Below are 14287 nucleotides of genomic sequence, written 5' to 3'. Positions count from 1 at the left end.
TGAGTTATTATACTCGTTGGAAAAACACAAATGAATCATTTTTTACTTTATGGAAAAACGCAAACAACTGAATAATAATGGTGAATGGTGACTATGTGCGTTATTCATAATTTTTTTTGCCAATACCGCAAATTATATGCTTCCATTCATGGCCTAAGTGTCATGTAACTTATGTATATGTGACTTCTAGTGATATTTCGAAACAAGGAGTATATATAATAATACTCCCTCTGTTTCATATTAAGTGTCATTTTAAACTGAAAATTTTGTTACAAAATAAGTGTTATTTTATATTTCCAATGTAGATGTTTGGTAAATTTTTCAATTTTATTCCTACGAATTTAATGTATTGACCAATAGAAAAAAATAAATAATATATTAGTAAGGGGTAAAATAGTCTGTATAATGTAACTTATGTAACTTACAAATTTCTTCAACTAATTTCGAACTAAACCGTGACTTGGAGTTATCTCCTTAGACTAAGAGAAGCACTGGGTTGCGGAATAATTAGGAGTAGTTGAAAATTAAATGTAATTAAAACTATTGACCATATAATTGTACTCATCCATTAGACTTAAAACTTTTTTTTTTTGTTACCTCTTTGGTCTTTACTTTAGACTTTAGAGTATCTTTTTAAAATAAGATAAAAATATTTATCAGAAAATCCAATATAGACAACAACAACAAAAAAAACCCTCATATCTTCCTATTTTCGCATTCAATTTCTTTCCAATGAAACCCTCTGATTAATCTATCATTTACAGAAATCGAACCTAAAAATAAGAACCATTCAATTGTTACCCACCAGAGTTTTTTTTTTCAAATCGATATGTTGAGATCAATCTTAGGCTTCTTCATAGCAGGCAAAGGAACAAACGAGTGACACCTCGGGCATTTCGGATTGTTCTTGGCCACCAAAACGTACGATAAGCACTCTGGGCACCCAGCCGCCACCTGAGACGCCGCGTCCGAAGCGGTTTGATCGCAAACGCTGTCTTCTTCTGGCGATTGGCGTTTCTTTATATTATTCTCCACCCGCTCCAAAGCCGTTTTCACTTTGTCGAGCGTGCAAACACTCGATAGATACGAGAGAGACGGAGGAGGAGGAGGAGGAGAGAGAGAAGAAGGGACTAGCTTCAGTTCGAGGCTTGCGTCGTCGTCGAAGAGGCTTAACAATGGTTTCGCCGTAGATTTACCGGGGGTCGGCGGGAAATTTAAATCTTGAAACCTCGGAGCTGTCTGTTGATGATGATGTGTCGATGAAGACGAGCATGTTCGATTGCATTGTTGCAGATAAACTTTCCCTGACTGTTCAAAAAATTCACAATGTTAGCAGCAACCCACCTGAAAAAAATTCGTTTCTTTTTCGACTCTGTTTCGTTCTGTTTCTTACTTTAAAGATTTTCTCGGGAAAAAGAAAAATAATCACAAGAATCAAGGAAGAGAAATACGGAGAGGAAACCTTCAAGTCAAGACGTTTTTCCCAACCGTTAGGGACTTGGAGGTCAAGGTCAAGCTCCAGGGACTTATCCTCTCCTCCTTCTACTCGTCCCCCACAACTGCTGCCTCCGAGGAGATCGCGTGTCATGAGCGCAACCGTTGATCTCGGTCCGGTTGAATCTTTTGCCGCCGTTCGATCGTCTTTGTACCTACTCAGTATCCGTACGAGAGAGCTCACGTCAGCAGTCATACCAGAAAAGCAGAGAAAGTGTGAGAGAGAGAGAGCAAAGCAAAAGAGAGAGAGAGAGAGAGAGAGAGAGAGAGAGAGAGAGAGAGAGAGAGAGAGAGAGAGGGAGGTCAGTAATGGGGTCTCTTTGGTTAGGCAGAGAGAGTTATATAGATGGGGCCAAATTATTAAGAAACAAAAAAAGAGTCTCATGTGTTTAATGAGAGGACGGTTATAGTAAATTTATAGCCAATTGATTTTGTTTCATTTATTCTACAAAATTCTAGTAATTTTAATATTCAGTATTTGCATGCAAAAATTTATTAATGTGTTGTACTACCGTTAAAGTTTAATTTCATGTTAATTTTTGTATTTTTTGCAGTTGTAGAATCATTTCATTTTTTTTTCTTTCAAATCCTACATTTAGAAATTGGGGATTGAAACCATTCATGCCTTAGTGGGGAAGGCTAAGTAGAAACCATCAAAGTATCAAACCCATAATGCTATATTGCTGTTTGCCATTCCAAAGGTTGTATAGTTCAGTACTTTATAGATCAAGCTCTCTTTTCTTGTTATTTCATCTATAAATTCAAACTTTACATTACAAGTTCTTGGTTAAAAAAATTACTTAGAACTTTATTTTGCCAAAAGGCCAAGAAAAATGTGTGGATGGAGGAATTCAAGAAGGAAGCAGACACGAAGTGTAATAAATGCGAAGAAAGAAAATTAAAACAAAAAATGCATTAAATGCATGGAAACTACAAGTAGATTCAGCTTCTCTATTCAATTAAATTACATATTTTGCCCCTCCTAACTCTTCTCTACTTACACTTGTAATCATGTTTTCAAAACGTTTTTATGGAATACTTTCAAACTTCCAATTAATTACGCATTGATGAATTACGTATTTAATGCAGTTCGTCCTCTTTTGTATTTGGCACGTCAAAGATATTTAAATGAAGTAGGTATTGGTGGTACGAATGTTATATTTTGAGTAATCCATCATTAGTATAGCTAGTCATGACCAATCTATATTGCCTATATTTATAAATCTTGACTTTTCGAAATCTTATTATAACGGAAGGTTTCAAATTAGACATATATTACTGATATTGCTTCCGTTTCAAAATATAAGATGTTTTAACTAAATCATACAAATTAAGAAGTCTTTACTTTTAACAAGTTCAACCAATCAAAAATAATATTGCATAATATAAAATATTAAACTAATCTAAAAGTTGCATAGAAAATTGAAAATATCCTATATTATGAAACAAAAATCTTCTCTAAAACATCTTATATTTTGAAACGGATGGAGTATATTCATTTAGTCCCTTATAATATCAACCTTCCCTACCTATATTCTTTTTGTTGTTGGATACCTATATTCAACTATGGTGAATTGGTGTTGAAATACAATGAAATAGTTTTATAAAGATATATTTTCATCAGAATAGACTAACTCTTGTTTGCACAAAAAAAAAAAAAAAAAGACTAATTCTTTTGAAATTAAGGAATTCTACCATTTTGTTTATACTTTAATAGAAATTAAAAAATTTAAGTTTACAAAACTAAAACTGATGATTTCGAGTTTAGAATTTTGACTCTTCTGCATGAAATCTTGTTACAAATTATTTTTATTCGATAAGATTTATTAGACTTCACATGACATCTCTATTTGGGTTTTGTTTTTTTTGTTTCAACTTGAACATTTTATAATTTGGAGTTAAAGAATTCAAGTACTTTATATTTTATTTTAGTTTGAATAAACTATCTTCACAAGTATCATTTGATATATATATATATATATATATATGTTCAATTTAGAAAATATATTAAAATTAGTAACCGTTGTAAGACGTTAGAAAAAAAACTTTACACTGTTGTGTTTTTTTTTACAATCTAGAAAGGTATCATTTATGTTTTTTTTTGTCTGTAATAAATGGATATAATTAAAATGATATTTTAATACTCTTTCCATTTTATAAAAAGTATCGTTTAGGAATTTTGTTTTTGTTCTACAAAAATAACGTTTTACTTTTAATGTGATATTTTTAATTAAATTACTAATTTATTTTTGACTTGAAAGCTACTTTCATTTAATTTAAATCATTAACTTGCATTCTTTGAATTTGTATGAAATGTACCAAAACTATATATTGGGAAATAGAAGAAATAATAATATATACTATTCCCTCCTTTTCAAAATATATGATGTTTTAGTTAAAACACGCATATTATTAAAAAATAACTATTTTAAAAAAATTTAACCAATCATAAACAAGACTATATATTACAAAATATGAAATTAATTGAAAAGTTGGTTAGAAATTTGAAAACGTTATATTATAAAATGGAAGGAGTATTATTTGTAGTTATATTTTGACACCAACTCAAACTACTAAATTATTATTCAAATTTAAAGAGAAGGTTAGATTATTACACGAGCTCGTGCCCATGTATGACGTGGTTTGCCGTCGGAGGTGGCAACGAACTTTTCCGCTCATCCAACTAATCCAAATTATCGAACTTTTGATTTTTAGTTTTTTTAAACCGTTCTTTTGTTTGACACAATAATTAGGCACGTATCATTTGTATTCCATATGGGAGGTTAATAAAGTAGTCCTTAAAATATGTACTAGCTAGTGTATTTGCTTTATCTTCTCTTCTTCCTTTTTTTTTATACCGGAAAATGTGCTCAGCAAGCAAACGGAATTAATGACGGTCCTTCTTTACATTGGAAGAAACAACACATAGGTCTATCTACTGTCATTGATGATAAAAGGAAAATAACGATATCGAAGTGCTAATTACTCTGCCACCAAATGCATAAGTATATGGGCTATTTGCAATTTCATCAAAATAAAATTACAAAAAAAACGTATGTATATATATATTGGTGGGACAACTAGTTAAATGGAGTTTCTAGGGGAAAAGAGGAAAGTGTATGCATTGAAGAGCTTTAAATAATAACGTTGAAAACGTTACGATAAATCTGAAATTTATTTTTTATTTAATACAAGTAAAAGGTGAGGAAGTGATGATGCTCACGGACGACATTCTCACGACACCAGCACAAATTAAAAGCTCTTTAATTTTCAACATACACACAGAGACTGTTCAAACTACATGCACGTACCTTTCCTTTTACTAGTATTAATTCTAGCAGTATCAGTTTTCCTCAAGAAGGGACCTTATATAGATGCACACTATAGGTGCTTGATTTTTGAATATATTACGCATGTTACAAATATTTAGGGCTTATTTTGTTTCTAATTATCTTTATTATTTTTAAAATGAGTAATATTCATTGGGAGTAGTTGGTTGGAACAGATAAAGTATTCACCAAATAACTTATAAATTAATTTAGTCCCTTTTTTTCTAGCAGAAATTATGGAAGGTACTCCTAAGTCCTAACTAAGACGGCTAGCCCTAAATGTATATAGGGAGACCCATATAATAATAGTAGGAATTAAATTGGACATATATTTATTAATGGTAGCGAGACTAGTCTTGGGATTTGAATGCATTTTAATGCGAGATCGGTAAGGATTTTTAATACGGAAATTTAATGGCATTCACCTTTTATATGCAATGATAATATTTTAAGAAAGTTAACTCTAATTGTTAAAAAAAATGCATCTGAAAACCTTAAATTCCGAGGCCATAAAGGAAGTTGCAGCAGTCTGAGATCGGATTTTACACCACCACCGACTAACTTTTTCAATATTTATTTGTTTTTTTTATTCAAACATCAACTTTTCATTCACCAAATCAAAGTTACAACCAAATCAAACACACGTTACATTCATTTCCATAGACTTGAATCAAAACAAATGCAATGGTTGATCAAATACAACCCTGGAACACAAGGCGGATCCAACGCTATCCAATCGAGAACCATTGCATTTTTTAACCACAATGAGATAGATAACACTCCACGACTCAGAGTGAAATCATCTCTTAAACCACCTAAATTGACCTAATGACACGAAAACAAATACTAACACAGAGGAGGCCGAAGCTACTACTGACTAAGAGTCGACGCTGTTCTCCAACATCTGCATCAGAGCCTTCACCGGCGACCTCCACCCAACGGATCTTCGCTTCACACACCGAGGAATCGCCGGATCCACCACCTTCGAGATGCACCCAACCGACGGCGACAACAGAGTAAGAGGCGGAAGACTGAAAAGGAACTACAAAAAGAAGAAAACTACTCGGGACGGAGCCCTCTCCAGCGCCGGAAGGGCAACCGAAGAGGCGGATCGAAGTTGACGGCGGCTCTCTCTCACGGCGATTTTAGGGTTTTCGCTTTTGTAAAATTTTAGAATTTTATATCCAATATTTATTTGTTATATTTGCTTGCAATGCACAATAAGTTGCTAGCAGCCTGTGGCCAAATGTACAGTCAAGAATGTCTTAAACCTTTAAAGTTATCAAACAAGGATAAAGATATACTAGAAAATACTTGTCTCATCAACTTAACAGAGTACTAAGTGTTTAAAGGTTGTTAAACAGGTATAAATAATTGATAAAGATGTTATTGTGCATTTGGCCATTTGTACAGTCAATATTTGATGTTTTTTGTAAAATTGCTAGACAGGTGTTAGTCTTATTATATTTTTTAATATCAAATATTGTGAACCAGGGATAACGTAAAAGAACCAGGAGTATTATTCATATTTTAGCTTTTCATGTAACTATAGTATATAAGAGATTAATCAAAAGTAGTATATAAAAGATTAATCAGTAGTTCAGTACTGCTTGTATTATTATTTATCACAAAACACAACCGTCAGTCGCATTATGCGCCGTCGCCACCACTAGTAATTAACATCGCCTGAAACCACTTATAGTTCTCGAGGGCCGGGTTTAGAGTTGACTAGCACACGAGACAGCAGAAAAGATTACTAAAAAGGCCCATATAGCAGGCATATCTTAAGCCCATATAGTATACATATATAGAACTACAAAAAACGTCATTGTATTCAGCAAACGTCATTGTAGCAAACGTCATTGTAGTTTTCAGCAAGTGCTTTTCTATTGCATTACACCATATTTAAATAATAATGACAAAGCATTTCTCTGTTTAAGTGGGTGCAAGTTTTTATTAAATTGTTACTCATATAAATAATTATTTAACCCGCACAATGTGTTTTTATTATCTTGAGATACTATTTAATGCGTCAAATATTAATGCGCCAAAGACTGAAACAAAGAGACAAGGACTGGGAGAAAGGCAATAGCTGGACGGATATTCAGCCATTCCACACCTGCGGCTTAGTAACAAAGATACGCACAAGACCAGCAACAAGCTCTGAGACAGGAACAAGCAAACTACAATGGCAATTATTCTTCAAACCAACCGTTGATCTAAAATCCGGCATCATCATCTTTACTTGTAATCAGAAACCCTCACAGAGAAGACTGCTCCCACCGCTTCCTCAAACCAACCACAAATCAGGACATGAATCAACCAAAGGCTCCCTAAACGAAGGCCCAACACAACTGCAACCCATACTAAACACCTAACAGTAGCTAAAGGATGCAGGAGAAGGACGAGGATAGCTTACTCAAACCGGAGCTAACAAGAACCCAAGGCACATAAACGAAAAGCATCACCTTTCAGATCGGGACAGCACCGGATCTAACGAAGGCGAAGAAGAATTCTCTTGAAATCGCTGGGGGAGGAAGAACAACGCTCAAAAGACCGCCGAACCAGCCTCACTGTGAAGACCATCTCACTTGTTGAGCGTACTAACAACCTCATCAATCCACCAGATCTAGCCAAGACAACACAAAGGAAAGCAAAACATCTAACAGTAGAGCATGGGGGGCCCTCTCACAGTTACGGCGAAGAGCGCCGGTCACCGGAGAGAGCAAGCGGAGGAGATGAATTTTCTGGCGGCTAGGGCGAACTTGGGTCGAAACAGAGAGGTTTTTTTTTACTCCATTTACGGACGACTCCCACCATGTACTTAATCTATGCATTTATGAATTAATGATATAAAAAATTATGATTCCTCAGTTTGGACCATACGAGTGATTAGTTAGGTAGTCATGACTCATGAAAAAAGCATCACTATTAAGTAAATTTTTCTACCAACCAACTCCTATAACTTTAAAATATATATTTTATATATATATATATATATATATATATATATCTTCCAAGATTAGGTTCCCCTATTGGGGTTACTTTATAATTGTTCCATCATTTTGTGTTCCAAGTTATAGAACATCTTCATGTGATGATTAGGTAATTTTAATCATCTTCATCATGTACTATATTTTTATTCAATCATATATAATTAACCAAGGAAGACATGACACATAATCTAATTATAAATTTATATTTTCTTAAGAGATCCTGAATTAATCACTTTGCTAGATGTATAATATACATGTATTATCATTACATATTTATTGTTGAGTTGTAAGTTGTCCTTTATAAACTCAGAAAATCCAAAACATGAAAATGCACATCCATTACAATCAACTACATTTTTGTGTAACTTGTAATATATTTATTTCTTAAAATATTTTAAAATTATAAGACTGAATGCGACGTGCCAAAAATATATCAAACAATGCGTGCATGCATTCTTTGCGTATTATTAAAATTTCAAATAGTCTATATTTTTTTTTTTGGTAAAAGCAAATAGTCTATAATTTATCATTCAAATAGTTTGTAGTTGGTTTCTGATGTGAACACACTTTAACTTGTTCTATTATAGATCATTGTTAAAAACAAAAGTCAGTAAATATGATTTTGACGTTGAATGACTTAGTGAGTTATCTATGCGTTTCTGAAAATTTTATGGTACATAGGGCAAGAAAATATCTCTCTCCTGTTTTCGCAAAAAAAAAAAAAAAAAAAAAAAACCTATTTTGTTAGGCAAACAAAATCTTGTTTAACTGCTACGACCGAACGTTAATTAGTGTCTCACCAAACGAATCCATCCTCTTTACATTAATAAACACATAATTTTATAGACAAAAAACAGTACGATCTCACCAAACTAGAACATCCTCTACATATGCAGCACTTTTAAATTATCAACTGTAGTATTTAATCTGTTATAAATATAAAAATAATTAAAAAAACTGGAGTTGCGATCAATAGAAAAACATATAGTTGGTGCATGCGTGCATCCAATATATCTAATCTCCCCCATATAAACGGTGTGATCAGATAACAATTACAAAATGAATGAATAGTTTGCTGAGCTAGGAAAAATCAGACTCCCCATTTTCTTAGAAAGATCTAACCCCACCACTATTCCAAAACTCAGTTGACATAGAATTCATTGGTGTACCACAATTTTACAATGTCGTAGTCTACCCTTTTGCGGTAAGAGATTGCCTTAGAAACCATTTTCATTATTATAAAAACGTTCGAGATTCCTTGTTGCTGGTTAGCGGTACTATACTGAAAGCGAACGCGGATTACTGAGTCACACCTTAATTAACCCAACAAAAAAGTTTACTGCTATTACTACACGATTCATTTCGTTGTGCTTTTGGTATTTTATTCCTTAAGAAAACGGGCGGCCGAACAAAATCGAAGACTAGAAAAAGAGGCATGCCTATAGCAACACGTGTGCTTTCGTCATGCAAATTCCAGTTTATTTTTTCGCCATCGATTGGGATATTTCAACTTTCTTTCACTTTTTTCAACCTCGTTTACTAAAACCTTTATTTATATCCGGTGGCATGGACCTAATTGGTTTGAAGTTAAAATAACATTTTTCGTAAGTTGTTCACCAAATAAAAGAAACCTATATTATAACTTTATTAGAGATATATGCATCATGCACTGTAAATCTATAATGCTGTTTTCGTAAAAATAATACTATTTATAACTTCGTCACAAACTAAAGACAAATTATTGGATTACAGGATTGATCCATCAACATTAATTAAGTTTTTGGTTAAATAAATTAAGTTTAAAGACAAAATTATACAGGTACAGGACATGCATGATGCATGTGAGAACAAAACCTGTTGTCGTTGTTTCTGGTAATTGAGTTATAAATTTATGTAGCGAAAATAACATCGATGTCAATTATTCAACACACATGATTTAATGGAAGCATGAGTTTCGATCGTCATATCTTGTTTGGTATTGTTCTATGAATATAGATCATCCTATTAATATAGAAGCTTAATTGCTTAAACTCATCAACTCCCTATATATGGGAGGTGAAAACAAACTGCGATCGATTCCGTTATGATTCTATAGACGTAAGTAAAATTTATTAATAGTGTCGTTGTATCTTTAGAATTTAGGTTAATATATATGGCCAAAAAAATTGAGTGTAAATTAAAGTTGAAGTAGTCAAAGAAAAAAAAGAAGTTAAAGTAGTAAAAAAATGTACAAGTCAACACCATTTAACTTACAAAATGCGAGAGAGAAATCGGCGGTTTCATGATGGTATCTCGCTATCTCCAATTGCACTTACAAAGATAATTCTTTCTACCATAGAGGATAATGTAAAGCAATGACAGCTGAGCTTAAAACGTGGGATTTCCATTCTTCATTGCTGGTTTTCCTTAGGTTGTGTTGGTATTCCGATAGTTACTTGGTCCTTCTAAAAATTGTTAGAGATGAGAAAGTTCAGTTGTTATTCTCTTCCAAAAATTGATTCAACAGCTAAGAATTTTCTAAATACGAACAAACCAAAGAAGTCACAACTCACAAGTCCTTTTTTTTAGAATAGATTAGAAATTTCACTTTCAATCATGGATTGACTCATTCGCACAGCTGCAAATTGCAAATGCTGAATTTTAAAGGAACCGTTTTCATTATTATAATTTGTTTGTTTCTGTAGAAGTTAAATTCACTTACGCTACGTCTGAATTTTACAACCATGTGCCAAGGTGAAGTAAGAATACAAACGATTCAGAGAACTTACCCGAAAAAAAGCTGAGAAATTTTTTCTTCTTCTTACATTTGTCGTAGCGAGTGAGCCACCTAAAGAATTTCTCAGCTGACTTTGCAATCAATCAAAACCCTCTCCATCGAGCACAGTGAAGGGTTTAAAAAAACAGTTGGGGTAAAATACGAAACAAAAGAATTAGTACGGGACTCATATCGAAATTATGATTTTCTAGTTTCTATTATAAACCGGTACATACCGGTTTCTGGTAATAATGCATCTCCGGTTTGGTTTTGTTTTCCTCAAAAGAGCAGTTTTATTTTTTAGGTTTCCTTAAAATCGTTGATCTTTTCCGGGAACTACCGGTGAGAAACACCGACGAATAAGAGCTGGCCAGCTTGGGACGCAAAGTCCTGTCTTTTCAGGGCGGCGAAACTCGTTTGCTTAGTGGGTTTGTCTTCCGCCATTCGAAGACGCGACGATTCTCGACATTGCAATGTTTGGAAAGGGTGGAAGCAGAAGAAGAAGAAGTAAAAAAAGTTACCAGATTGAGAGGATGTTTCTCGCTCTCAGACCATTGGAACCCGGAATTATCTTGTTTCGATCAAATTGGTTTCTCTCAAATCAGTAGAGAATCTACGGGAAGAGCTGTCCATGCGCTTTGTGTCAAGGGATTGGTTCGTCTGAGTGTTCTGCACACCAACACTTTGATTTATATGTATATGAAGTTTGGTCGAGTTAAACCTGCACGTTACCTGTTCGATGAAATGCCTGTGAGAAATGAAGTTTCTTGGAATACCATGATGTCGGGACTAGTCCGTGTTGGATTGTATTTGGAAGGAATGGGTTTTTTCCGGAAGATGTGTGATATTGGAGTTAAGCCAAGTAGCTTTGTGATTGCTAGTTTAGTAACAGCTTGTGGTCGGTCAGGTTCTATGTTCAGAGAAGGCGTTCAAGTTCACGGCTTTGTGGCTAAGTCTGGTTTGCTGTCTGACGTTTATGTGAGTACAGCTATTTTGCATCTCTATGGGGTTTATGGATTGGTTTCGTGTTCGAGAAAAGTCTTTGAGGAGATGCCTGACCGAAACGTGGTGTCTTGGACTTCACTGATGGTTGGTTACTCGGATAAGGGTGAGCCAGAGGAAGTCATTGATATCTTTAAAGGTATGAGAGGAGAAGGCGTTGGGTGTAATGAGAATTCCATGTCTTTGGTAATCAGTTCCTGCGGATTGCTTAAAGATCAATCCTTGGGTCGTCAACTTGTCGGAGTGGTTATCAAATCGGGACTGGAGAGTAAGCTGGCTGTGGAGAATTCTCTCATATCAATGTTTGGTAATCTGGGACATGTAGACTATGCAAATTACATTTTTGATCAAATGTCCGAACATGACACTATTTCATGGAATTCAATTACTGCGGCATATGCACAAAATGGGCATCTCGAGGAATCATTTAGGATTTTCAATTCAATGCGTCGCTTTCATGATGAAGTGAACTCCACCACTGTGTGTACTCTGTTATCAGTTTTGGGTCATGTAGATCACCAAAAATGGGGTAGAGGAATTCATGGTTTGGTGGTTAAAATGGGATTCAGTTCGGTTGTTTGTGTGTGCAATACTCTTTTGAGAATGTACGCAGGCGCTGGAAGATCAGAAGAGGCAGAGTTGGTGTTCCAACTAATGCCCACTAAAGATCTGATCTCATGGAACTCTTTGATGGCTTGTTTTGTCGAGGATGGGAGGAGCTTAGATGCTTTAGGACTTCTTTGTTCAATGATAAGAACTAGAAAATCACTGAACTATGTGAGTTTTACAAGCGCATTGGCTGCTTGCTTTAGTCCTGAATTTCTCGATAAGGGCAGGATCCTTCATGGGCTTGTAGTGGTCACCGGTTTATTTGAAAATCAGATTATTGGTAATGCATTGGTTTCTATGTACGGAAAGATAGGCGAGATGAGTGAATCCAGACGGGTACTCCTACATATGCCTAGACGAGATGAAGTAGCTTGGAATGCTCTTATTGGTGGCTATGCTGAGAGTGAAGACCCCGACAAGGCACTAGCCGCTTTTCGAACTATGAGGTTGGAAGGTGTTCCTGCAAATTATATCACAGTGGTAAGTGTTCTTGGTGCTTGTTTAATGCCCGGTGATTTGCTTGAACGGGGGAAGCCATTACACGCATATATAGTTTATGCTGGATTTGAATCGGATGAACACGTGAAAAACTCGCTTCTCACTATGTATGCAAAATGTGGTGATTTAAGCTCGAGTCAGGACCTATTTAATGGATTAGATAATAGGAATATCATCACGTGGAATGCTATGCTTGCGGCAAATGCTCATCATGGTAATGGAGAAGAGGTGCTAAAACTTGTATCAAAGATGAGAAGATTTGGTTTGAGTCTAGACCAGTTTAGTTTCTCTGAGGGACTTTCTGCTGCTGCGAAGCTAGCGGTCCTAGAAGAAGGACAACAACTTCATGGTTTAGCTGTAAAACTCGGGTTTGAACAAGATTGCTTTATCTTTAACGCTGCTGCAGACATGTATAGCAAATGCGGGGAAATAGGGGAAGTTGTGAAAATACTTCCTCCATCAGTCAATCGATCACTCCCTTCGTGGAACATATTAATATCAGCTTTTGGGAGACATGGGTGCTTTGAGGAAGTTTGTGAGACTTTCCATGGGATGCTTGAAATGGGAATCAAGCCGGGTCATGTCACATTTGTCTCTCTTCTTACAGCGTGCAGCCACGGAGGGTTAGTAAACCAAGGCCTTGCGTATTATGACATGATTGCTAGAGATTTCGGTTTAAAACCGGCGATTGAACATTGCATCTGTGTAATTGATCTTCTTGGAAGATCAGGGAGGTTAGCTGAAGCAGAAAGCTTTATATCTAAAATGCCAATGAAACCAAACGACCTCGTGTGGCGTAGTCTGTTAGCCTCCTGCAAAATTTATGGGGATTTAGACCGCGGAAGAAAAGCAGCAGAAAATCTCTCGAAGCTAGAACCAGAGGATGATTCTGTTTATGTCTTGTCCTCAAATATGTTTGCAACAACAGGTAGATGGGAAGACGTGGAGAATGTGAGAAAGCAAATGGGTTTCAAGAACATCACGAAGAAACAAGCTTGCAGTTGGGTAAAGCTAAAAGACAGAGTGAGTTCGTTTGGTATTGGAGACAGAACTCATCCGCAAACATTGGAGATATACGCGAAGCTAGAAGACATCAAGAAGCTGATCAAAGAATCTGGATATGTCGCAGATACTAGTCAGGCTCTACAAGACACAGATGAAGAACAGAAAGAGCACAATCTTTGGAATCACAGCGAAAGACTCGCTCTAGCTTATGCGTTGATGACTACTCCTGAAGGTTCCACACTTAGAATCTTTAAGAACCTTCGCATATGCAGTGATTGTCACTCTGTGTACAAGTTTGTTAGTAGAGTCATCGGACGTAGAATCGTGTTGAGAGATCAGTATAGGTTTCACCATTTTGAGAGTGGTTTATGTTCTTGTAGGGATTATTGGTGAAAGAAGAGGAAGCTCGATTACTACGCTGTACAGCAGCTAGCTGACAGTTTCATTATAGGATTCTTTGGATACGGTTTTGGGTTTCAATAGTTTTGTTACATTGCTCTGTGAAATTGGAATTTTTCCTCAAAGGGATGCCTAATTTTGTTTGTAGACAGTCAACTGTGTTGTAAGGAATGGAATAGAATTGGTTTCTCGATTTGGAG

The 14287-nt window shown here is 35.3% G+C and overlaps 2 protein-coding genes across 2 annotated transcripts; one reads left to right on the top strand and one right to left on the bottom strand.

Moving 5' to 3' along the window:
• Positions 1 to 630: 630 nt before the first annotated feature.
• LOC104740334 (uncharacterized) lies at positions 631 to 1875 on the bottom strand. Its single transcript, XM_010460889.3, has 2 exons — positions 1463 to 1875; positions 631 to 1308 (listed from the first exon to the last, which is right to left on the bottom strand). Exons 1-2 carry the CDS (start codon positions 1688 to 1690, stop codon positions 820 to 822), a joined length of 717 nt encoding a protein of 238 aa, XP_010459191.1. The 5' UTR covers positions 1691 to 1875; the 3' UTR covers positions 631 to 819.
• Positions 1876 to 10591: 8716 nt separating this feature from the next.
• Positions 10592 to 14280, top strand: LOC104743341 (putative pentatricopeptide repeat-containing protein At3g13770, mitochondrial). The gene has a single exon (XM_019235736.2). It carries the CDS (start codon positions 11268 to 11270, stop codon positions 14079 to 14081), a length of 2814 nt encoding a protein of 937 aa, XP_019091281.2. The 5' UTR covers positions 10592 to 11267; the 3' UTR covers positions 14082 to 14280.
• Positions 14281 to 14287: the final 7 nt, after the last annotated feature.

The sequence above is a fragment of the Camelina sativa genome, chromosome 14 (genome assembly GCF_030686135.1).
Source record: "Camelina sativa cultivar CO46 ecotype springtype chromosome 14, ASM3068613v1".
NCBI classification, from domain to species: domain Eukaryota; kingdom Viridiplantae; phylum Streptophyta; class Magnoliopsida; order Brassicales; family Brassicaceae; genus Camelina; species Camelina sativa.
The sequence above is the reverse complement of the archived record's forward strand: the minus strand, read 5'-3'. Positions and strand labels throughout refer to the sequence as shown.

Excerpts from the sequence above, each read along its gene's own strand:
- LOC104740334 (XM_010460889.3), bottom strand. The coding sequence starts at position 1,690 with ATGACTGCTGACGTGAGCTCTCTCGTACGGATACTGAGTAGGTACAAA. Across the intron at positions 1,309-1,462 it reads AAAAACGTCTTGACTTGAAG|TCAGGGAAAGTTTATCTGCA; the intron begins GTTTCCTCTCCG and ends TTTTTTGAACAG.
- LOC104743341 (XM_019235736.2), top strand. The coding sequence starts at position 11,268 with ATGTATATGAAGTTTGGTCGAGTTAAACCTGCACGTTACCTGTTCGAT.